Source organism: Microcaecilia unicolor, chromosome 2 (assembly GCF_901765095.1).
Source record: "Microcaecilia unicolor chromosome 2, aMicUni1.1, whole genome shotgun sequence".
Classification (NCBI taxonomy): Eukaryota; Metazoa; Chordata; class Amphibia; order Gymnophiona; family Siphonopidae; genus Microcaecilia; species Microcaecilia unicolor.
The window spans coordinates 381580919-381607408 of NC_044032.1; the positions used below are offsets into that span (position 1 = coordinate 381580919).

A 26490-nucleotide genomic window follows, 5' to 3' on the forward strand; every position below is an offset into this window, starting at 1 on the left:
AACGATGGGTCCAAAAGGCCTTCCTTGGTACATTCCCCTCCTCCCATCTGATCCTAATATGACCCCAGTACTTTGTCTTCATAAGCACATTCTCCTCCATTCCTCAGGCTGATTCCAACATTTTCTGCTTTCCCTCACCAGCCTAGTCCCAGCACTCTTTCCCCTCCATCTTCTCCAGCACCTTCCCAGGTCAGTGGTGGCCTGCTCCTGTAAGATTCCCCATTAGAGGCTGTGGAAGAAAACAGCCCCCAACCCCCCAGGCCCAATATCAGTTGTTTGGCCTAAGGAGGGAATGAAAGAGGCAGCCAAGGGCTGCTGCTAACAGCTGTACTGTCAGAGGGGCACTGCTCGATCTCCTCACCACAACAAACTGAATGGAGACAAGGCAGGGAGTGCTGGAACTAGCCTGGCAAGACTGGAGGGATTCATGAAGTGAGAGAGGCAGTGAGAGCCTCTTGACAGTTCTCACTGCTGGTAGCCTGGGTGTGTGTGTGTGTGGGGCGGGGTACCTTAGAGTCAGCATGGTGGTCCTAGGCCTTCAGGAATATCTGATGGCACTATCTGGATAATTCCATAAGAAGCCACATAGATTATTGCCCCATCAAGTATGTGCCCAAGTGCTGGCAACTCTAGCCATTTGCATAGGTGGACATATTCTCATAATTTTTTTTTACTTTATATGTATTAAGTTTATAACAAGTACGCACTTGCTTCAGAAATATGGAGATATCCTATATAATAAAACTCACCCTCAACGTTCTGAGGACACTGACGTCAATGCAGCCAAGCCACTGACGTCAGTTCCGTCATGAAGGGTTCGTGGTGGTGAAGCCACCGAAAGCACCAAGTCTCTGGGCCCCGCCCTTGCGTCAAATGTGATGATGTTGAGGGTGGAGCAATGGCGTCACACAATGAGGGCGGAGCAATGGCGTCAGTGGCTTCAGAACCAAGAAGCTCATGAAGGAGCGTTCACGAGGTCCGGAGCAATGGCGTCAGTGGCTAAAGAACGACGAACGGGTGGGTAGGTAGGAAGGGAGGGAGGGGGGGTGTTGGGGAGGAAAACCTTGCTAGCGCCCGTTTCATTTGCTCCAGAAACGGGCCTTTTTTACTAGTATATATATAAAACACAATAAGGAAAGGTCAATTATACAAAAAGAATTAAACCCCTTCTAAAAGAGGAGACGTCTCAGTAAGTAAAAAGGAGATAAATATAAGAAAATATTACTAAAGTAAGGCCCTAGATCGAGCTACATATCCACTTTTTTATCTAAATACCATCAGATTGTACATTACCACTAGCTATCTTTTTAATATCCAGAAATGCCCTTAAATGTTGGGGCTCCCAAAAGACACATTTCACTCCTAAAAAATGAATTAAACATTTACAGGGACATGCCAATGGAAATGAGGAACCTAATGCTCGAGTCTCTGTTTGCATTGCTAGAAATAACTTCCTCCTATCCTGAGTAAACTTAGCTACATCAGGATAGATCCAAATCCTCTGTCCACAGAACAATGCCTGTGAATTTCAAAAATATAATCACAAAACAGCGTTTAAATCCTGTACAAAAACAAAAGTTGCCAGCAATGTCCCACGATCAGTCACCTCAGACAGACAAGACTCCAAAGTAGCAGACAAATTATTATGTCCACACCTTCTTGTTGAAGTGGATCATAAATGACAATAATCTGGTTATGCGCTGTGCTTTAAATACGTGCCTGACTTTGATGATGCATATTTTGCAGGTGTGCGTTCACTTCGGCAAAGTCTGAGTGGTGCATGGGTTGAGCTCACAAGCAAGTAAATTATGGAAACCTAAAATCTATGTAGCAAAAAAAGCACCAAGAGCCTTCAAAATAGGGACACAGTTCCTTTAATCATATAGCTTGAACATCGATCTTCCATGAAATGACCCGACACTGACCATGTTTCAGTCCACAGTGCCTGCGTCAGGGATCAAATGTGTAACAGTTTCAAAATTGATGATATGTGCAGTGAATGAGCTTTCTTCCTTGCACATGTATTAGTAGCAATGACGGTCCCTTTAAAATTGGATCCAAAACAACCTTTTCCGAAAGGTGTCAATTTTATAGGATCCAATTTTAAAGGGACTGTCTTTGCTAATAATATATGTGCAAGGGAGAAAGCTCATTCACTGCACATTTCATCAATTTTGATGCTGTTACACATTTGATCCCTGACGCAGGCCCTGTGCACCAAAACACAGCCCACGTGGGGTCATTTTATAGAAGATCGATGTTCAAGCTATAAGATTAAAGGAACTGTGTCCCTATTTTGAAGGCTCTTGGTGCTTATTTTGCTATTTGGACTTTTTTCTGTACTTTGGACTCTCTCTGTGCTGCTTTGTGGAAACCTATAATCTATGTACATATCACTCCAATTTAGGCATGAGCATAAGTGCTCACTTGTAAAAATATATACAGGTAATTACCTCATTACACTAGTATTCTTTAAAGGAAAGTAGTTGCCTACTATTATTTATTTATTTATTAGGATTTATTTACCGCCTTTTTGAAGGAATTCACTCAAGGCTATGTACAGAAAGAATAAATCAAACATGAGCAATAGACAATTGCAGCAGTAAATATATTCAAATAACAATACAAAGAATTTTCCTTATATTAGGGTCCCTTGGTTTTGTATCTTCTACTACCTATGTATTCCAAGGGAAATCTGAGTGTAGTTTCCCCAGGTGCGTGTCTGTTGTCGTTTTTACTTTAATAATTGGACCTCAATGCTTCCACTCCTGAATTGTCACCATTAAAGGTGCATCACAACCTTGCCTGAGGGGAGGGGAGACATGATAGAGGTATATAAAATAATGAGTGGAGTGGAACAGGTGGATGTGAAGCGTCTGTTCACGCTTTCCAAAAATACTAGGACTAGGGGGCATGCGATGAAATTACAGTGTAGTAAATTTAAAACAAATTGGAGAAAATGTTTCTTCACCCAACGCGTAATTAAACTCTGGAATTCGTTGCCGGAGAACGTGGTGAAGGCGGTTAGCTTGGCAGAGTTTAAAAAGGGGTTAGACGGTTTCCTAAAGGACAAGTCCATAAACCGCTACTAAATGGACTTGGGAAAAATCCACAATTCCAGGAATAACATGTATAGAATGTTTGTACGTTTGGGAAGCTTGCCAGGTGCCCTTGGCCTGGATTGGCCGCTGTCATGGATAGGATGCTGGGCTCGATGGACCCTTGGTCTTTTCCCAGTGTGGCATTACTTATGTACTTATAAGAATTCCAGGATGTATTGTGGAGCTGATCCTATCACCGGTCCTTTAATTTCTTTTAAATTTCACCATCAGTGTAGACACTAATGTAAAAAACTCCTAATGAGAAAAACCATCATGTCTCACTGCTGGTCATTTTCTAACATACATACCCTGTGAAAACACACTACTGTCACATCCGTCGCTCCCTCCGGCCGCTCCTCCGCGAGAAGCAGGAACCGGCGTCCGCCACGACGAAGGCCAGCTTTCTTGAGGCCACGGCGGGGAGCCGGGGCTCGCCGTGGTGATGGCCGCCCAGTCCGGGGCAGAGGCCAGAGGCCGGTGATCGCGGCTGCCGGACTTTCGATCGCCGGCTATGGTGGCTGTGTTTGCGCCAGTAGGGAAGATGGCGCCGAGGCGCGATGGCCGGCGTCTCCTTCACTCTCGGGCATGGGAACCGAAGCTCCACCTCAGAGGAGTTAGATTGGGAGGCCAGTACGGTATTCCCGCCTGGGAGGTCGGACAGAGCCAATCAGAAGGGTTCTGTCGATAACCAGGTTCTGATTGGCCGGCTATGTCTACGGGGGCTGGGCGGGTGAATGCTGAACAGTATTTAAGGAGCGGGCCTGAGATAGGACATTGCTTCAGGTTCTGATTCCCGAGGCCAGTCTCCGTTTGTTCCTGTGCTCAGTTGGTTTCTTTGTACTTCTGGTTTTGACTTTTGGACTTTTCCTGGTTTACTCTGCTAGCCGCCTGCCTCGACCTCTTGCCTGACTCTGACTACGCTGTTAGCTGCCTGCCCTGAACTGTTGCCTGTTATTGGACGTCTCCATTTTCCATCTGCCCTCTTTTCTCCTGGTCCCAGTCCAGGTCAGTTTGTCAACCCCGCAGTTCCTGAAGTCCCGTTGACCGCCTGCAGCTGGGGGCTCAACCCTTGGTGAACGGCGGTCGCCACGGGTGAAGACTTGGGGTTGCACGGCTGTCCTTTGAGGTCCTTCGGGGCCTTGTGGGACCTAAGGGCTCACCTTCCTTGCGGACAAGACAGGAACCTGAAGCCATGAGCTCGCCTACGCAACCCGATCTACTGGACCTGGCTAAAATTCTTCAGCAGCAGCAGGAGCAGTTGAACGCCCTGTCGGGGGCTCTGCAGAATGTCTGCTCCCAGCTAACCACGGTCCAGGTACAGAACCAGGCCACTGCGGCGCACCAGGTCGCCGCAGCGGCTCCCCGTCTGGGAGGGTCCTTCCCAGGACCTCGGTTCCCTGAGCCTACTCGGTTTGATGGTGTCCCCGGAAGCTGCCGGGGGTTCCTCAACCAGTGCAACTTATACTTCAAGATGCAACCAGAAGCTTTTGCATCAGACCAGATAAGAGTGGCATATATTATTTCCTTGCTTACGGGACGGGCCCTAGCCTGGGCGTCCCTGCTATGTGAACAACAATATCCGCTTTTGGACAACTACGCGGAGTTCCAACGCCAATTTCGCATGGCGTTTGATCTTCCAGGAAGGCCGTCTTCCGCCGCTTCCGAGCTGCTGCGGATCCAACAGGGCAAAGGGACTGTGGCAGACTATGCAATCTGGTTCCGGACTCTGGCGACTGAATTGCGCTGGAATCAGGAGTCCCTATCTGCGATCTTCCTGGAGGGGCTTCAGGATCGAATCAAGGACAAGCTGGCGGGCCGGGAGGTCCTGGGGCAGTTGGACGCCCTGATCTCGCTCTGTGTCCGGGTGGATACCCGTTTCCAGGAGAGGGCTAGAGCCCGGGCGGACCGGCGGAGGGGGCCCGGAGGCAGGTCCCGGTCTAGTCGGGTACCTTCCCCCTGACGGGGCTCCAAAGAAACCAGGGAGAGCTCTGAAGAACCCATGGTCATCGGCCGTCAACGGTTAACCCCGTCTGAAAGGACTCAACGCCTTTGGGGCGGCCTTTGCCTGTATTGCGGCGAGGCCGGTCATTTCATCCGCACTTGCCCCGCACGGCCGGGAAACGCCACTCCCAAGGCGCCCTGAGGGGAGGGGTCTTGGGGCACTCTAATCCCCTACCAGACCGTCTAATAACTCTGCCGGTGACCCTGCGGTGGCAGGAGACGATGGTTCACACCCGAGCTCTCTTGGATTCCGGGGCCGGGGGAAATTTCATTTATCAGGAACTCTTGCGGCAGATGGGATGGCCTATCCTGCCCTATCGACCCGCTTTGCAAGTGACATCCATCCAGGGGACAGTGTTACTCCAGCCTATCATGGAGGTGACTCCATTTTTGGGACTCCAGGTGGGGGAAGACCACCGTGAGGAGGCTCAATTTCTGATTTTACCCCGCACCATTCATCCTGTGGTACTGGGCCTGCCCTGGTTACGGCGTCACACCCCAGTAATAGATTGGACTTTAGGGAGGATTCAAGCCTGGGGTGGCGCCTGCACTGAGACCTGTTTGAAGGGCCGGGAATCCAGCTGTCCCGCAGTAGTAGCCACTCCTAGAACTGTGCCAGTCTGTCAAGCTGCTCTGCCAGAGGAGTACCGGGAGTTCGCTGATGTGTTTAGTCCCGTGGAAGCGGATGTGCTACCCCCACATCGGTCCTTTGATTGCGCTATTAATCTGATGGCTGACAAGATGCCTCCGCGGGGCCGACTCTATACACTGTCCCGAGAGGAATCGAAGGTCATGCAAGCTTACATCCGGGAGAATCTCCAGAAAGGGTTCATTCGTCCCTCCACGTCCCCTGCCGGGGCAGGATTCTTTTTCGTGACCAAGAAAGATGGCTCCTTGAGGCCCTGCATTGACTACCGGGGCCTAAATGCCATCACTGTCAAGGACCGATATCCTCTGCCCCTTATTCTGGAGTTGTTTGATCGGCTGCAGGGGGCCCAGATCTTCACTAAATTGGACCTCCGTGGAGCCTACAACTTGGTCCGTATCCGGCAGGGGGACGAATGGAAAACTAAATTTAATACGCATGAGGGACACTTCGAATACCGAGTGATGCCTTTCGGCCTGTGCAACGCTCCAGCAGTGTTCCAGAGGTTCATAAACTTCGCTCTGGAAGACCTGCTTTACGCTACGGTAATTGTATACCTAGATGACATCCTGATCTTTTCCAAAGATCCCCAGGAGCATGTGGCCCACGTTCGGACTGTTCTTTAGCGCTTATGGCAATATCGCTTGTTTGCCAAACTCAGCAAATGCTGATTTCATCAGCAGACTCTGCCTTTTCTGGGACATATTCTTTTACCTGGGGGTCTGCGAATGGATCCAGACAAACTCCGCGCTATCCGGGAGTGGCCCCAACCCCAAGGCCTGAAAGCGCTGCAACGGTTCCTGGGGTTTGCGAATTATTACCGTCAATTTATTCCTCGTTATTCGCAATTGACAGCTCCGCTGACAGCGCTCACTAAGAAGCATGCGAATGTTCGGAACTGGCCGGCCGAGGCTCAAGCAGCATTTAGTCAATTGAAGAAAGCCTTTGAATCCGCTCCCATCCTTCAGGCCCAAGATCCTGACAAGCCTTTTGTGGTAGAGGTGGACGCTTCTGCTTTGGGCGCCGGGGCAGTCCTCTCTCAAGTTAATGCCAAGGGCCGGCGTCAACCTTGTTTCTTTTTCTCCCGAAAGTTCTCCCCAGCGGAACGCAATTATACTGTGGGAGACAGAGAATTGTTAGCCTTGAAGTTAGCTCTGCTGGAGGGGGCAGAGCACCGATTTACAGTGATTACGGACCACAAGAATCTTTTGTATCTACAGGAGGCCCAAAGGCTGAATCCGCGGCAAGCCCGCTGGTCGCTGTTCTTCGCCAGGTTCCGGTTTCAACTTGTGTTCCAGTCAGCTGCACAGAATACCCCTGTGGACTCCCTCTCCCGAGCCTTCGAAGCTCCAGAGGACATCGAAGAGCCTCATCCTATGTTGGATCCGGCCTGCCTCGGTGCAGCCCTGGGGGGGGGGGGGGGTCACCCCGACGCGGGAACTTGTGCCTCCGCAGGACCGGGAAAAAGTAATGCGTTTGGGACATTCCTCTGTATGGGCTGGACACTTTGGGTTCCAAAAAACCCTCCATCTGATTTCTCGATAGTACCAATGGCCTTGTATGAAGCAAGATATTCTTCAGTTTGTCGCGACCTGCCCTACCTGTGCCCGGACTAAGTCAGTGGTGGGGCGTCCCTGGGGAGATCTGCAGCCCTTGCCCATTCCTGCAGCCCCCTGGGAGGAGTTGTCTATGGATTTCATTACGGATCTTCCCCGCTCCCAGGGGCACACTGTGATTTGGGTAGTGGTAGACCGGTTCTCCCGTATGGCACACTTCATTCCCCTGCCAGGACTTCCGTCGGCAGCGCTGTTATACCCAACAGTTCATCCAGCATATTTTCCGGCTCCATGGGTTACCAGTCAGGATCATCAGTGACCGCGGAGCCCAGTTCACTTCACGATTCTGGAGAGCCCTGTGTTCTGCTCTGGGAGTAGTTACTCATTTCTCCTCTGCCTACCATCCGCAGACCAACGGGATGGTCGAAAGGATTAACCAAACGTTGAAGGGGTTCTTGCGGGCTTTTGTCAACAAGCGGCAAGACAACTGGGCATCCCTTCTTCCGTGGGCCGAGTTCGCCTATAACCACAGTGAACACTCTGCCTCTGGGCAATCTCCATTTTTCATGGTATATGGGCAACGTCCGCGGCTTCCTTCGCCCATCCCCTCTGACTCCTCTACGCCCATGGTTACTCAAACCCTGGCTGACCTGCGGGAAGTCTGGAATATGGCCCGAGAGCAACTACAGAAAGCAGCGGCCAGGTATAAGTCGTTTGCCGACCGACACCGGCGCCCTGCCCCGGTTTTGCAGCCGGGGCAAAAGGTATGGCTGAGCACCAAATACCTGAGGCTCCGGGTGCCCTCTCGGAGGCTGGGGCCAGAGTACATCGGGCCGTTTGTTATCCAGTCTCGGATCGGAGCTGTGACATACCGCCTGCGGCTACCTAGTACTCTGCGGATCCATAATGCCTTCCATGTTTCTCTGCTGAAGGTCTTTCGAGGGTCTAAATGGCATCAACAGAATAAAGAGTCAGTAGTTCCAGAGGCTGACCCTGATCCCGAGTATGAGGTTGAAGAAATCATAGACTCCAAGAGGCGGCGGGGAAAGCTGCTCTACCTGTTATCATGGAAGCATTTTGGTCCCGAAGACAATTCCTGGGAGCCGGCTACCAATGTACATGCCCCGGAGTTGGTACGGGCCTTCCATGATCGATATCCTCAGAAACCTGGACCCAGGAGGAGGGGGGCCTCCGGGGGGGATACTGTCACATCCGTCACTCCCTCCGGCTGCTCCTCCGCGGGAAGCAGGAACCGGCGTCCGCCACGATGAAGGCCGGCTTTCTTGAGGCCACGGCGGGGAGCCGGGGCTCGCCATGGTGATGGCCGCCCAATCCGGGGCCGAGGCCGGAGGCCGGCGATCGTGGCTGCCGGACTTTCGATCGCCGGCTATGGTGGCTGTGTTTGCGCCAGTAGGGAAGATGGCGCCGAGGCGCGATGGCCGGCGTCTCCTTCACTCTTGGGCACGGGAACCTGAAGCTCCGCCTCAGAGGAGTTGGATTGGGAGGCCCAGTACGGTATTCCCGCCTGGGAGGTCGGACAGAGCCAATCAGAAGGGTTCTGTCGATAACCAGGTTCTGATTAGCCAGCTATGTCTATGGGGGCTGGGCGGGTGAATGCTGAACAGTATTTAAGGAGCGGGCCTGAGATAGGACATTGCTTCAGGTTCTGATTCCCGATGCCAGTCTCCGTTTGTTCCTGTGCTCAGTTGGTTTCCTTGTACTTCTGGTTTTGACTTTTGGACTGTTCCTGGTTTACTCTGCTAGCCACCTGCCTCGACCTCTTGCCTGACTCTGACTACGCTGTTAGCTGCCTGCCCTGAACTGTTGCCTGTTATTGGATGTCTCCATTTTCCATCTGCCCTCTTTTCTCCTGGTCCCAGTCCAGGTCAGTTTGTCAACCCCGCGGTTCCTGAAGTCCCGTTGACCGCCTGCAGCTGGGGGCTCAACCCTTGGTGAACGGCGGTCGCCGCGGGTGAAGACTTGGGGTTGCACAGCTGTCCTTTGAGGTCCTTCGGGGCCTGACCTAAGGGTTCACCTTCCTTGCGGACAAGACAACTACTTGCATTACTAGAAACCTTCAGAAACCATAATTCTCTATAAGGTATTCTATAAATTTTTCAATACATTTTCTTCTGTGCTTCCCCACACTTTATGTTTCATTATTTTAAGCACTTATACTGTCCAAACTCAAATCCACACTTATCTTATATAGTGTGTTCTCCAGCCGGCTGGTGTTGTTAAGTCTCCTCTCTTTAACTTCCACCGCTGTTGCTTCCTTCCCCCGTATTGGGTATACACAGTAATCTCTCCGACAGTCTTTCTGTGCTTTAAATATTTTATCAACTTATAAGTGTGGATATATGAAGCTGTTATTCATCCGACAAGAACGTCTTGTTTCGCGACTTATAGAGAATTAAGATTTCTGAAGGTTTCTAGTAATGCAAGTAGTGTGTTTTCACAGGGTGTGTATGTTAGAAAATGACCAGCAGTGAGACACGATTGGTTTTTCTCATTAGGAGTTTTTTACATTAGTGTCTACACTGATGGTGAAATTTAAAAGAAATGAAAGGGCCGGTGATTGGATCTGCTCCACAATGCATCCTGGAATTGTTATGATAAGGCAAGGTTGTGATGCACCTTTAATAGTGACAATCCAGGAGTGGAAGCATTGAGGTCCAATTATTAAAGTAAAAACAACAACAGACACGTACCTGGGGAAACTACACTCAGATTTCCCTTGGAATACATAGGTAGTAGAAGATAGTATACTACTTACAATGTCAACACAATACACAATAAAACATTTTAATTGACATATAGATAGGTAAGAGAGTAAGAGGAGTTAGAAAATAAGGTGACTAATTTAAAGAAAGGTCAGAGATGGTTAAATATGATCTCAGCTAGGGTAGGAGAGGATAAACATGTCCTGTTACAGTATATGCAGCCCGTGTCACTCCTTGTGTGTGCGAGACTAACATTCCATTAAAGACCTGGTTGAAAAGCCAAGCTTTCACCTGCTTCCTGAAGTAGAGATAGTCTTGTGTTAAGCGAAGCCTTTCAGGCAGTGCATTCCAGAGTGTGGGGGCTACTCCGGAGAAGGCACTAGATAGGCATGTTCATGACATCTAACTCTAGGTGCTGTCTTATAGATTTATCTTTCATCAGGTCTGGGTGGCAATGCATGCTGCTTGAGGAGAGGGACTTGCTGTAAAGCAGTTTCTGGCACATGAGAATGAGAGTGTGAGTGTAATGACAGGGAGGGAACCATAAGTATATAAGTATTGCTGTACTGGGACAGACATTGAAGGTCCATCACTATGTTTCCAATAGTGGTCAGTCCAGGTCACAAGTACCTGGCAAGATCCTAGAACAGTAAAACAAATTTTATGCTGCTTATCCCAGGAATAAGCAGTGGAGTTTCCTAAATTCATCTTAATAATGGCGTATGGACTTTTCTTTTAGGAACTTGTCCATGCCTTTTTAAAACCCTGACATGCTAATTGCTCTTAAGATATTCTCTGGCAATCAATTCCAGAGTTTAATTACATATTGAGTGAAGTAATATTTTCTCAAATTTGTTTTAAATTTACTACTTAGTAGCTTCATTGTGTGCCCCTTAGACCTTGTTCTTTTCCCCCTGCTGAAAACTGACCTGTTTACATATTTATATGTGCTCATACATGTTACATATCAGGTTTAGTGTAATATGAGTCCTTTGGAGGAGCTGATCAGGCCAATATTTCAGAAGGGTTTTACAACTACTGAAGCTAACATTTTCATGCTTTTATCACTGAGCTTGTAACGATGATGTCTTTCAAGATCCCTTCAAATGCTTCAATGTAGGATTTCACTGAGAGTTCATTTCAGTGCTGGGAAGGAATGATTGAGCCTGGATGGTACCATTTCTAGGCTATGAGGGCTAGAGACTTGAGACTTAGTACAATGTTTTCCCATGCCTCAAAGCTTTGCTATCCTTTGTCAGCAAATTTTGTCTTTTGTCTCTCTTGTACCTGCTAATCCTGTTTGTAAGACTGATCCAAATGTCTCCTCTTATTTCAGCTTTTGCAGTGCATAGACAAAAAGCGTATTTGTTAATATCAATGTGGTGAATATGATCTGTTGTGACTCCTTGCGGAAAAGGTTGTTTTTCTCATCAAACTTATTCACCTGCTAAAGATGTTCTGTGTTCACAGAGGCCTGGGTGTGCATGAGTACAAGTCTTATATGAGTAGGATTACAAAACAATCTATTCTCATAACCTGTTCCAAAAATTGCTACAAACACACCACCTGTTTCTTTCCCTATGGGCTGTGAGATCTGTCAGGATGATTCTGAATTAAGAGAAGAGCTTTTTACCATGTAATGTACGATAATCAATGCATGCAATCCAGTGACTATAAAGGGACTAGTTTTATGACAGACTGCCTATATAAGAAGTCCAAAAAGATACCTATTTTACATCTTATAAAGCTGAAAAAAAGCAAAAAGAAAATGTAAATGGTAGAGCCCCCATAATAAATAACCAAAATAATCACTTCACCAAAAAACACCCAAAAGTTTTTAAGTATAAAATATTCCTTTAATTAATTTCAAATTGTAAAAGATGCATACTTATGTTCCTCTCTATAAAAATTGTAGATATGAAATCAAACCAAGGGAACCACTCAGTGCCAGTCCTCCTGACTTTTAAAGGCTTGCAAGATCTCAGCTAATACTCTTATAGAGAGGAGGAGTGGCCTTGCAATCCAGAAGTAGAAGGTTCAAATCCCACTGCTGCCCCTTGTGGTCTTGGGCAAGTCACATATCTGTCTATTGCCTCAGGTACCAACTTAGATTGTGAGCCCAACAGGGAAATACCCAGCATACCTGAATGTAACTCACCTTCAGCTACCACTGAAAAAGGTATGATTAAAATAAGATATTAAATACTGTTTATCACAAAGTTTGTCATAGACAACATAGGTCTCTGGACTGGAAGCTAGCTATGAGGGCTCACATTTCTCTTCATAGAGCATATAAAGCCTGATTGACTGATATGGATGTTTGTCCAAAATGTAAATTGGCAGGTGCTGATATAGGCCACATGTTTTGGCATTGTGCTTTAATTTTTCTCTTTTGGGTTGAGGTTTGTCAGCACCTTTCTTGGATATCCCAGCTTAAAATAGTAGCAACTCTAAAACTTTTATTTGATCACTGGAACAATATGTGCACATTTTCTAGAGGGGCATCCTGTTTTGTTTGCATGGCATTGTTAATGGACTGCAAACATATTTTGTTGAATAGGCGCTCCCAGAAGAGACCTTTGTTGAGCCAGTGACGGGTGAAGTTAATACATCTTTCGCTGGAACGCTTACAAGTTTCTGATTGTAATTCTGTTCAGTGGTTTTCCTTCCAGAAAACATGGGAGCCATTTTGGAACACACGTGGAGGGGCTTAATCAAACAGGGAGCCTAAGTTTTCATGAGGGCATCCTTGCAGGACGGCCCGTAAAGGGGTGGGGCAACCCGTATTATCGAAACAAGATGGGTGTCCATCTTTCATTTTGACAATACGGTCGGGGACGCCCAAATCATAAAATTTAGGTCAACCTTAGAGATGGTCGTCCTTAGGTTGTTTTCGGCGATAATGGAAACAGAGGATGCCCATCTCAAAAGTGACCGAATCCAAGCCATTTGGTCATGGGAGGAGCCAGCATTCGTAGTGTACTGGTCCCCCTCACATGCCAGGAAACCAACCGGGCACCCTAGGGGGCACTGCAGTGGACTTCAGAAAAAGGTCCCAGGTGCATAGCTCCCTTACCTTGGGTGTTGAGCCCCACAACCCCCCCCACAACCCCAAACCCACAACTGTACACCACTACCATAGCCCTTAGGGATGAAGGGGGGCACCTACATGTGGATACAGTGGGTTTGTGGTGGGTTTTGGAGGGCTCACATTTACCACCACAAGTGTAAAAGGTGGGGGTGGGGGGTGGGCCTGGGTCCACCTGCCTGAAGTACACTACACCCACTACAACTGCTCCAGGTACCTGCATACTGCTGTGATGGACCTGAGTATGGCATTTGAGGCTGGCATAGAGGCTGGCAAAAAAGTATTTGTAAACTTTTTTTTATGGTGGGAGGGGGTTAGTGGCCACTGGGGGAGTAAGGGGAGGGGATCCCCGATTCCCTGCGTTGGTCATCTGGTCAGTTCGGGCACCTTTTTGAGGCTTGGTCATGAAAAAAAATGGACCAAGTAAAGTCACCCAAGTGTTCGTCAGGGACGCCCTTCTTTTTTCCATTATCGGCCGAGGACGCCCATCTCCTAAGCACACCCCAGTCCCACCTTCACTACACTGCCGACACGCCCCCGTGAACTTTGGTCGTCCCCGCGACGGAAAGCAGTTGAGGGTGCTCAAAATCGGCTTTCAGTTATGCCGATTTGGCTGACTTTGCGAGAAGGATGCCCATCTCCCGATTTGTGTCTGAAGATGGGCACCCTTCTCTTTCGAAAATTCACCTGATTGTCTCCCTTTGAACATATTGAGCCTGCTCGTGGGTGGGAATAATGTAGGATATAAATGCCAAAAAATAAATAAATATTAGATATTGAATAAATGACTTTTGATGGTTTTTGAATGTCTCACTTGAAGTTTCCTCTGACTTATGATTGTTACAGGTATTATCTATAGTTTAAGTGAGGTGGGTGGGATTTTTAGTTTCATTTGTAGTTTATTATTACTCTGTTTAGTGCTTTTGACCGGCAATGGAAGGACTCCCCATGGATCGGTTCTTTCTTATTTGTATTGGTATGATTTGTGCACAGATGGTGTAAGGCAGTGGTTTTCAACCCAATCCTCAGGGACCATCTGGCCAGTTGGGTTTTCAAGATATCCACAATGAATATGCATAAGATAGATTTGCATACACTGCTTTCTTGGTATGCGCATCTCTCTTATTCATTTTCATTGTGGATATCCTGAAAACCCAACTGGCCAGGTGGTCTCTGAGGACTGGGTTGAAAATCACTAGTGTAAGGGACTTATTATGTTGGGAGGGGGTTTGTATGCTGGGGTTTTCAGTGGGAAAGCACAGTTAGTTCTGTTTCTTTGTTTTTTGTTTTTTTTAAACCAAACCAAAAGCAAAACTGTTTGGTTGACATGCAGCGCTGTATTATTAACCAATTCTGTTTTTGTGTTATCACTTTGTTTGCTATTTGTCCATTGTGTGTTGACCAATAAAAAGGCTTCTAAAAAAAGGTTGCAAGATTCCTCATGTCATTATTTCTCCCTTGAAATAATTCCCAGAGTGCCTGATATTTATACTAACAATTTAAAAGTTCCCATAAGTGCTTGCGTAGCCAATCATAAATCCTGTATGTACAAATCAAGAATATTCAACAATAAAAGGTACTTAGTTCAATTCAGAGCTGTTGAATATTTTTAAAGTGTGCAGCTCCTTAATTAGTTTCAATATTCAAAGCAGTGAGACTAGTCTTGGGGAGGTGAGAAGAATTGTACAGGTGTTTTCCATAGACAAGAGGATTGATAAGGCACACAAGTAAGCAACATTGCCTTTTCTGTTGACTAGCAAGAATGCGTTTGGAACCAATTGGGTGATTCCCAAGCTTAGGGCTGCTCAGAACTGAATTATCTTAGCCCTTGAAACAGCCCAAACAGCCAAGTGAGGGTGTTGCTAGTTGACAAGGACAGATTGGCCAGCACTGCTTGACCAAAGGCACTATTTATTTATTTATAACATTTATACCCCACATTTTCCCACCCACAAGCAGGCTCAATGTGGCTAACATCAGACTGTAAAGGCAATTACCAATCCGGTAAACAAACAAAGTATGGTAGGGTAAGCAGCAAGGATTGTAATTACAAGGGAAGAGGAAAAAGAGGGGGAGGGTAATAGAGTTCATGAGGTCCATAAGTTAGTTGTATTCCAGGAATTATGGGTTTAAGATGGGTCCATTAAGGTAAGCCTTTTCAAATAGCTGGTCTTAAGAGATTTTTTTGAAGTTCAGATGATCATGAATAATTTTCACAGATTTAGGTAATGCATTCCATAGTTGAGTGCTAATAAAGGAAAATTTTATATATGGTGCCCAGATTTGCATTCCAAAATTTGGGTGCACTTCAGAGATGCACACACACATTAATTGAACTATCAATAATTGGGTGCTATTAACCAATTATTGAGATTAATTGGCACCCATTAGAATCTGCGCATGTTAGTTCTTCATCTCAAGGTATACAACCATCTATGGATAGTTTAGCCATCGTTTTCCAATCCAAAGTGCAAAAAGTTAGACAAAGTTTTCATACAGTGTGTGATATATGTTTAAGCTATAGCCAGGGAGTTTAAGGAAGTTCCTGGATTTCTTTTTCTACTATCTCTATAGATGATGTTGCAGGGCTTTTGAATAATCTTTCAAAAAAGTCTTGCAACCTAGATAATTGTCCGTCTCATTTGTTAAAAACAATTCCTATGTCTTTGATAATCTGGATAACTGAGGGGGTCTTTTACTAAGGTGTGTTACCATTTTTAGCATGCCCTAAATATTAGCAGGCGCAAAATCGCTAGCATGCCTTAGTAAAAGAGGCCCTGAGTTAATGAGATCTCTTTTGATGGAGGGAATTTATCCTATTTCTTGCATTGCTCTTACCCTTATCCTTAAATCTACTAGTGTTGATTTAACTATTGTAGATAATTATCGACCAATTGCGGGCATTCCATGGGTTGCCAAAATCTTGGAATTCCTGGTTTATCAGCAATTTCATGAGTTGATTTTTTCCAATGATTTACACTTTATGCAGCATCTGTTTCGTCAGTTACACAGCACTGAGACCTTGTTTCTTTCTTTGACATCAGAGGTGAGGGACATTTTGAGTAAAGGGGCTCAAGTTGCTCTGTTGCAGTTCGATATTCCTGCTGCTTTTGATTCTATTGATCATTCTTTATTACTTCATAGACTTGCTGAATTGGGTATTGGCGGAAAGGTGTTACAGTGATTTTCAGAATTCATGGGTAAAAGATCATATTTGGTTCATAGGAATGGTGTTTCTTCTGATTCCTATGCATATGATATTTCTTTTATTGTGTCCTGCTTTGAATACCTTCGAACATTTGATGTTAGTAGAAAATGTTGCATTGATTGATTCATGGGCTAGTGCAAATTTTTAAAAGTTAAATAGACAAAAACTACTATTGTTTGGTTTGGGGATTATGATCCTTTGCCTGAAAAATTCCTAAAATTGATTACGGGAGAGGTTTTGCAGATTACTAATAGATCCAAAGTTTTGGGTGTAATATTAGATACAAGTTTATCTTTTGATGCTCATATAGCTACTTCAGTAAAACATTTAATTTTCGATTGTGTCAGTTGAGAGCAATCTGGTCCAGTAAGTATGGAGAGTTTTCGAAGTATAGCACAGTCAGTTCTGTTACCTTATATTGACTACTGTAACTCGTTATATGGGGGATTAACATCAAAGCTGTTGCGAAGATTACAATTGCTTCAGAACTCGGCTGCCAAATTAATTCTGAGAGTCAATAAATTTGAGATGGTGACGCCTCTTCCTGATATATTGCACTGGTGTCTGGTTCATTCTAGAATTAAGTTTAAAATAGCATGTATGGTTTTCAAAACTTTGGCTGGACAGAATTCTGTTTGTCTTAATAAATATTTGACCATATTATCTGCAAGACATGTATCTCATGCTATTCAAACTAATACTTTATTGTTTCCTAATTTCAGAGGAATTAGGTTTAAGAGCTATTTGAGTAACTCAATATTTAGCGGTAAAAATCTGGAATGATATACCACATCAGATTAGATCTATGGTCTTATTTTTTGTTTAGAAAACAACTGAAGGCTTTATGGGTTTCAGATGTAGATTTAATTTTAGTCAATTTGTTTTGATATTCCTCTGTAATTCCATATGATTGAGATGTTTCTTTTCTTGTCATCTGCAATGTATACTATGGTGATATAGCAGAATATAAGTTACGTATGATATGGTATTTGGCTGTGTGCTATTCTATAAGGTAGGGCACCTAACTTCTATTACATGAAGTAGAGGAGTAGCCTAATGGTTAGTGCAATGGGCTTTGATCCTGGCAACCTGGGTTCAATTCCTGCTGCAGCTCATTCTCACCTTGGGCAAGTCACTTAATTCTCCATTGCCCCAGGTACAAAAACTAAATTGTGACAGAGAAAGTACCTGCTTATAATGTGTACAGCACTGTATACACCTAGTAGGGGCGTAGCCAGACCTCATGGTGGGAGGGGCCAGAGCCTGAGGTTGGGGGCACATTTTGAGTGCCGCCATGCCTCACCTCACCTTCTTGCGGCTTCCCCTCACCTCCTATGCCATTTCCCCTCACCACCCCTCGTTGCTCCCCCCACAAAAGAAAATACCTTCTCAGTTTCATGTAATGGAGCATCAGCATGCGCAGGAGGAGCAAGAAGAAAGAACAGCAGGGCAGCGAACGCGGCTGCGCCAGAGACCGGTGCTGAAGAAGGCTTCAGCTGGCGGGGTATGGGGAACTCTGCCAGCCAAACCAGGGGCCCAGATGAAATTTGATGGGCCCAGGCCCCCCACAGCTACGTCCCTGATACCTAGTAGCGCTATAGAAGTGATTAGTAGTATCTGAAAAGGGAGGGGGGCATGGGTGTGTCAGGGGCATTCCAAAAGGCTGCACACATATTTATAGAATAGAGGCCCATCTTGAGTGCCAGTAATTATACCAGTTTTCAGCAGGTGTAAGTCTGAGCAGGGGAATTGTGCTTTTTAGTGCTGATCTTTACTGACTGACACCCATTTTTGAGCACAATTTATAGAATTCTCTCAATAATCTTTCTATTGTTCATGCGGTCTTACGCCATGGACTGTTTAAAACTCTCAAATAATTCAAAGTGCATTTGAGTTGTGGGAAGAAGAAAACATGACTATGGTTACAGGTTACCTATTGACAGAAAAGCAATGCTGATGAGTTTGGTTTTGGAGAAGATTTCCCCTCCAGCCCTTGGCCAGCCTACAGAGCTGGGCGACCAGGCCTAGGTGGTAACTTTTCAAAATGATTGAAGGTGCCAGACACAGTACAAATTACCCCTCCCTGGACACACTGACAGAGGCTGCTTAATGTTTGGGTGCTCAGCACCACAGGAATCCACAGAGCTGGCTCCTATGAGCAGGGGCATAAACAAGGGGGAAAGGGAGGTCAAAAGAATATACAATGCATGCATAGAAATATGTTTCAGTGTCTCTTCAGCATGCTGTATGGCCTGGCTTATCAATGTATTCCACCTTCGTTTTTCCCAACTTCACAAAGGCAAAGAGCACAAAACTTGCAAAGATCTGAAACATATCAGTGGTGGAAATGACTGAAGCTTACCTAATATTTGACTGTAGTACTGATCCCAATGTCCATAAAGGGACTGGAAGATGAGGTCCTGTAGGGTATACAACACAATATTCCACATTCTCTCCATCAGCGACATGGTGTCACCCATTTCAGAGAGGACAGCAGGAACATAGGACGGGGGTGTGGGCATCTGCGCGCAGTTCCTCTCCACAGTTGATCCTGGTGTGAATCGTAGAGAATACAAGTACGGAACTCCCAGGGATATGGCAACGAGGTCACCACAAAGAAATATTGGGTCAGACAAAACCACATCGATCTTCCTCCTCTCCAACTGTTGCATTAAATCTTTGTTTTTCAATACTGCATCACAGATGTGTCTATTTACATGGTTCATTTTGCCTGCCCACACACTTAATCTCTTGTAGAATTGCCAGAAGCTCATTTCTGGCTTTTCATAGACCCATAGGTTCACCATACCATCTATTATTGAATGCATGTAAACCTTATCAAATGGCACTTGAAAGACTTCATAGTGCAAAGCTGATGTTGTGTTTTTGGGATTGACATATGGAGAAGCTGAGGAGACCAGCACCGTGACATTGTGACCTCTGTTTATCAGCTCTTTTATAATGACTTTAACATTTAACCAGTGGCTGCCTTCTGTTGGCCAAATCAGTACATTCCCAGAAAGGACAGTTCTTGAAAGAACCAGCTGAAAAATTACAAGACAGATCAGTTTCTCTGGACCAATGCTTCTCGTTGAGATAGACATGTTCAGGGATGTAAACAGGAAGGCCAGATATTGTTTCACATTAAATTCCGATACAAGGATGTGAGGTTTCTTACTCGTAGGACCCTTGGTGGTTTCATTCAACACAAAGGTTTATCCTTCAAGAATAACTCTTCTGTGATTAAGTTGACAACTGCAATATGTGCATGTACGCAGAAAACTGTTCACAGTCCTAGGTTCAAAAAAAGAAGAAAATCAGATAACTATTGATTTTTCTTGTTATTGATAAGGTTGCACATTTGTCATTAGATTATACAGTGGGGGAAATAAGTATTTGATCCCTTGCTGATTTTGTAAGTTTGCCCACTGACAAAGACATGAGCAGCCCATAATTGAAGGGTAGGTTATTGGTAACAGTGAGAGATAGCACATCACAAATTAAATCCGGAAAATCACATTGTGGAAAGTATATGAATTTATTTGCATTCTGCAGAGGGAAATAAGTATTTGATCCCCCACCAACCAGTAAGAGATCTGGCCCCTACAGACCAGGTAGATGCTCCAAATCAACTCGTTACCTGCATGACAGACAGCTGTCGGCAATGGTCACCTGTATGAAAGACACCTGTCCACAGACTCAGTGAATCAGTCAGACTCTAACCTCTACAAAATGGCCAAGAGCAAGGAGCTGTCTAAGGATGTCAGGGACAAGATCATACACCTGCACAAGGCTGGAATGGGCTACAAAACCATCAGTAAGACGCTGGGCGAGAAGGAGACAACTGTTGGTGCCATAGTAAGAAAATGGAAGAAGTACAAAATGACTGTCAATCGACAAAGATCTGGGGCTCCACGCAAAATCTCACCTCGTGGGGTATCCTTGATCATGAGGAAGGTTAGAAATCAGCCTACAACTACAAGGGGGGAACTTGTCAATGATCTCAAGGCAGCTGGGACCACTGTCACCACGAAAACCATTGGTAACACATTACGACATAACGGATTGCAATCCTGCAGTGCCCGCAAGGTCCCCCTGCTCCGGAAGGCACATGTGATGGCCCGTCTGAAGTTTGCCAGTGAACACCTGGATGATGCCGAGAGTGATTGGGAGAAGGTGCTGTGGTCAGATGAGACAAAAATTGAGCTCTTTGGCATGAACTCAACTTGCCGTGTTTGGAGGAAGAGAAATGCTGCCTATGACCCAAAGAACACCGTCCCCACTGTCAAGCATGGAGGTGGAAATGTTATGTTTTGGGGGTGTTTCTCTGCTAAGGGCACAGGACTACTTCACCGCATCAATGGGAGAATGGATGGGGCCATGTACCGTACAATTCTGAGTGACAACCTCCTTCCCTCCGCCAGGGCCTTAAAAATGGGTCGTGGCTGGGTCTTCCAGCACGACAATGACCCAAAACATACAGCCAAGGCAACAAAGGAGTGGCTCAGGAAGAAGCACATTAGGGTCATGGAGTGGCCTAGCCAGTCACCAGACCTTAATCCCATTGAAAACTTATGGAGGGAGCTGAAGCTGCGAGTTGCCAAGCGACAGCCCAGAACTCTTAATGATTTAGAGATGATCTGCAAAGAGGAGTGGACCAAAATTCCTCCTGACATGTGTGCAAACCTCATCATCAACTACAGAAGACGTCTGACCGCTGTGCTTGCCAACAAGGGTTTTGCCACCAAGTATTAGGTCTTGTTTGCCAGAGGGATTAAATACTTATTTCCCTCTGCAGAATGCAAATAAATTCATATACTTTCCACAATGTGATTTTCCGGATTTAATTTGTGATGTGCTATCTCTCACTGTTACCAATAACCTACCCTTCAATTATGGGCTGCTCATGTCTTTGTCAGTGGGCAAACTTACAAAATCAGCAAGGGATCAAATACTTATTTCCCCCACTGTACATACATTAAGCATTGTTAAAAGAGCATGTTTTAGTGGTACAGTGGTTACAGGGAGAAAACACGGGGCACCAATTGTGTGATCACATTCTCTTCGTGCTCTTCATCATATATTCTTATGGGCTGCACTAGTTACATAGGATACACAGGATGAAAGGAGCTATATTGGCAAACTTTTTTCCAAATATAATTAATAGTTATAAATACTTTGACCCACATCATATGGGAAAAGAAGGGCTTGAAAACTATTACAGTTGTCCAACAGCAGATTAATGAATGAAATAGTTACTACTCATCAGCACCCTTCAATATTTCCTCATTTTTTAAGTGAAATATTTTCCAAAATTACTCAAAAATGGTAATTAAAAATCAACATATCTGAATATAGCCCAATTATGGAGAGTAAACAAGAGCCATTATAATTTAAACCATTAAGGAGTGTAGTTACTGAGATGCATTTTGGCAATAATATATGTTATGGTTAGTGCAGTGGCCTGAGGAACTGGGTTCAGTTCCCGTTGCAGCTCCTTGTGACCGTGGGCAAGTCACTTAACTCTCCATTGCTCCAGGTACAAAATAAGCACCTGTATATAATATGTAAACTGCTTTGATAGTAATCACAGAAAGGCAGTATATCAAATTCCATCCCCTTTCCCTTTAACATGAGTTAAATGGCAATAATGTGCAATATATTACACACACATTAATTTAAATTACCATGGGATACATCATAATGAGATGTAAAATATGCAGATGCATGCAAAATATCTCATTCTTATGTAAATTGAATATCAAAGCTTGAGCTGAACACTGCAAGCTGTGCCTTTTCTGTCCAGGAACTATCATGCAATCTCTTACTCTGTTGTGCCATCTTTAAGGAGCTGCTGTTGGTAAAAAGCACTGGTTTCCCCTCCCCCCAGACATACCCCTGACCAGAGTGCCCCAGCAGCAAAGCCCCATCCCCATAACAAGAACCCATACCCTGCCCCCTGCTCACAAGGACCCATACCTTTCTCCCACTAAATATGCCCCCCATAGGTTCCCACAGGCATTCTGGAAGACATTCCTGGTGGTCTAATAGAAGCCAGATAGGAGCAATTCCCAGTTGCTTCTGCCCATATAAACACTGAGTTCAAAAAGGCAGCTGCAACATGTGGAGGGGCATTTTTGAATGGGGACAACCATCTCTAGAGCGCCCATATCTAAGGATGGTGCCTCGAAGGGACGGGGCAACCAGTATTATCGAAACAAGATGGGCGTCCATCTTTCGTTTTGATAATACGGTCGGGGACGCCCAAATCTCAACATTTGGTCGACCTAAGAGATGGTCGACCTAAATGTTGAGATCGTCGACCTTAGAGATGGGCGACCTCGGTTTTCGCCGATAATGGAAACCAAGGACGCCCATCTCAAAAACGACCAAATTTGGTCGTGGGAGGAGCCAGCATTTATAGTGCAGTGGTCCCCCTGACATGCCAGGACACCAACCAGGCACCCTAGGGGGCACTGCAGTGGACTTTACAAATTGTTCCCAGGTGCATAGCTCTCTTACCTTGTGTGCTGAGCCCCCCAAAACCCACCCAAAACCCACTCCCCACAACTGTACACCATTACCATAGTCCTTAGGGATGAAGGGGGGCACCTAGATGTGGGTACAATGGGTTTCTGGTGGGTTTTGGAGGGCTCACATTTAGCATCACAAGTGTAACAGGTAGGGGGGATGGGCCTGGTCCGACTGCCTGAAGAGCACTGTACCCACTAAAAACTGTTCCAGGGACCTGCATACTACTGTGATGGAGCTGGGTATGACATTTGAGGCTGGCATAGAAGCTGGAAAAAAATGTTTTTAAATTTTTTTAGGGTGGGAGGAGGTTGGTGATCACTGGGGGAGTAAGGGGAGGTCATCCTCAATTCCCTCTGGTAGTCATCTGGTCAGTTTGGGCACCTTTTCGAGACTTGGTCGTGAAAAACAAGGGACCAAGTAAAGTCATCCAAATGCTCGTGAGGGACGCCCTTCTTTTTTCCTTTATCGGCTGAGGACGCCCAAGTCCCGCCTTCGCTACGCTGCCGACAGGCTCCTGTGAACTTTGGTCATCCCCGTGAAGGAAAGCAGTTGAGGACGCCCAAAATCGGCTTTTGATTATGCCAATTTGGGCGACCCTGAGAGAAGGACGCCCATCTCCCAATTTGTGTCGGAAGATGGGCGTCCTTCTCTTTCGATTATGCCCCTGTTAGTGGTAGTGTCATTAATAAATATTATACTAGAGTAGAGCGTGTCAGGGAACAGGTGATGTTTAACAGTATTGTTTGTGCCTTTTGTGCCGCACCTCCAGGGTCTCTAATCATGGTCAGCACTACTTACACAATACAATCCTCTCAACTATATCTTAGAAACCGGACAGCTGGATTAAGGACCATTTGCACTACAACAAATAAAAACAAAAAGAGAAAAAAAAAACACCAAGAGAAGCTTCCGTTGGGGGAAAAACACAAGTTTATTCTTTATCCAGAGATTTAGGAATATGACAGAAATGAGAACATATATAGAAATGGAAATTACAATGGAAAGTGGGAACAGGACATTCTTTCAAACTCCCTGGCTTGGGAGCCAAAAGAGATGTACACTGCCCAATCTCCTATCTGGCAGAGAAATATTATATAGGGTTTCTTTTCCCTTTCAAGACAAAAGGGAGCACAAGGGAGAGGGGTTGTCACAGCCCCTTAGTTAGCATCTTACAGTCAGTCAGGATCTCTAATATCAATAAAATACATAGCATCTGTTTACATTCCCTTTGAAGATGCAGTTGGTCTCTTGTCTAAAATGTTTTTGGATATTATATCTCTTCTATTCATATTTTTATTCTAATTCTAAAAAGAGGAGGCAAGAGTTAATTACTTTTCCTTCTGACAGCCCAGGTCATTCTTATTCTAAAGACAAGAGTTAAAAACTGCTTCCCTTTAGAGGTGTTACATCTCTCTGTCAGCTCAGACCCTGTGTTTATGTCATAACATAGATCTCCTTGTGTTCAAAGAGATGCGTAATAGGACTATTACTGCCTGGCATAAAGCTATTGCTATGGGCTTCCAGAGATCTGTCTGTCATGGAGATAGTGTTTGATCTAATTGTTCTAGGCAGAGAAAGAAGTATTCTGCAAGTGTTATTTCCCTCACTGTTACAAGATAAAGTCAATCTCATCTGTATATTAAATAATTGGAGGCCTTCCACCTCCTACAACAGTATCAAAAGCAATGGATAGGTCAAGGAAGATGAGGATAAAGTAAAAGTCTTACCAGGGAAAGGGACTGATGCAGAAAGCTACCATTATGGGAGGCGGGGGAGGAGGGTCAGATTGAGGAGCCACTAGATTTATTTTATTTTATTTTTGTTACATTTGTACCCGCGCTTTCCCACTCATGGCAGGCTCAATGCGGCAGGCAATGGAGGGTTAAGTGACTTGCCCAGAGTCACAAGGAGCTGCCTGTGCCAGGAATCGAACTCAGTTCCTCAGTTCCCCAGGACCAAAGTCCACCACCGATGCAGAACAGGCAAGTTTTAAAAAAATGTTCCTTTTCTTGTCAGTGTATGAGCCAATCACAGCTCATGTATTGACAGGGAGGGAGGCATTTTGGCAGTGAGCAGTGAACTACTGCACATTTTTAATGAGGCAATAATTTGCTTGTTCATTGCTTACTGCATCACTGCAGTATATTTTGGTGTCAATTTCTGAATTTGCTCCTCAAACTGCTTTGGGTTGCCTAATGTGAAAAAGAATTGACATGTTGCTACTTCTAAAAATAATCCTTTTTATCTTTTCAACCTAGCTGTTATCTAAGTTCTATCAAGTATTGTGTTAATGAATTTGCATTTATGATGTCACATAACCTTATATTGTTGTACAACTAATTTTACTATTGGGTAATGTTAAACTTTGTTATATTCCCTTTCAATGAGTGATAGACATCCAATAATATTTCTTGGCAGATACATTTTTAATTGGATACTTGTCATTTTAATAATAAAGGCCCTCTATTACATACTTTATTCTTATTATCCTAAACTATAATCCTAGCATTCATATTATTTTTATAATTGTTATACTCATTTCCTTTGCTCTTGTGAATTACTATTTTGTTATGAGACACTAACATTTTGCAAGTTTTTCCTACTGACATAACTAATACTATTGCAATTCTCAAATCTTAAAAGTAAGTAAATAATGGTATGCCCCCAAAACATCCCTTAAGTGAAACCTCATGTGGGTGAGTCCAGGCTGGGCATTTTGAGAGAAAGATACAGATTCTCCAAGAGAGAATTAGGAGAAAGATACAGATTGTCTAAAAGTATTCCTCTAAAGCAGTTTGTGTGTGGTGTGTTTTGTTTTGGTGGTCCCTGATGCGAATTATATGCATTGCTAAATGAATCCTATGGGTTCAGTGGGGCCAGCCCGCACATCTCACATGACGCTAACCTGTTAAAGCTATGAATCCTACTGTTGGGTTCACAGCTGGAGATGTTGTGAGTTAAGCAAAAAACTTATGGTTGGAAACAGAGGGAAAAATAATCCAAATCAATAAACCACCCAAACTGTGTAAAAAAGAGGAAAACTACACCTGCCCAGTAACAAATACAGAGAAAACATGGGGACTTTGACCCTGAAAAAAATCACCATCATAGGTGAGAAAAACTCCATTGCTTGCATAAGATATATGAGTCTCAAAAAAGCCATATTTACCAGTGACCATAAATCACTTCAGTGGAATAGAAATGCTAAATAATACTTAGCTTAGTGAGCACATGTGGAGAAATCCAGTGACTATAAGGCTGAAGACATTATCCACATTGAATTCCAGTGCTGTTAAATGTGTATATTTTTGATACTATTTCATGGTAGTTCTATTATTAGGTTTCAGTGTACTGTTTTCAAGTTTACCTCATTTTTTTGTATGTATGTCTGCTTTTGGTTATTTTACTATTGCTATGCTGTTAACAAAATTGTAAGTTCTATGTTAAACTGTATCTGCTATACACCGCCTTGGGTGAATCTCTTCATAAAAGTGGTTAATAAATAAATAAAAGAGAATTGGTTATGAGCGGAATAGATGCTATTGGGCGATAATTGGTTAGGTCCATTGTGTTTTTCTTAGCATCTTTGGGTAGAGGGGTAAGTAGAATGTTTCCTTTATCCTTGGGGAATAG

At 44.8% G+C, this 26490-nt stretch overlaps 1 protein-coding gene across 2 annotated transcripts in view; it reads right to left on the reverse strand.

Annotated features, from left to right (window-relative positions):
* LOC115461023 (UDP-glucuronosyltransferase 2A1-like) overlaps positions 1–26490 on the reverse strand; it is a 102431-nt gene that overhangs the window by 41759 nt on the left and 34182 nt on the right. For both annotated transcript variants that reach the window (XM_030190541.1, XM_030190542.1), the window contains exon 2: positions 18686–19617. In XM_030190541.1, the coding sequence (XP_030046401.1) occupies positions 18686–19427 (742 nt within the window). In that variant the 5' untranslated portion in view covers positions 19428–19617. The remainder of the gene's footprint in view (positions 1–18685; positions 19618–26490) is intronic.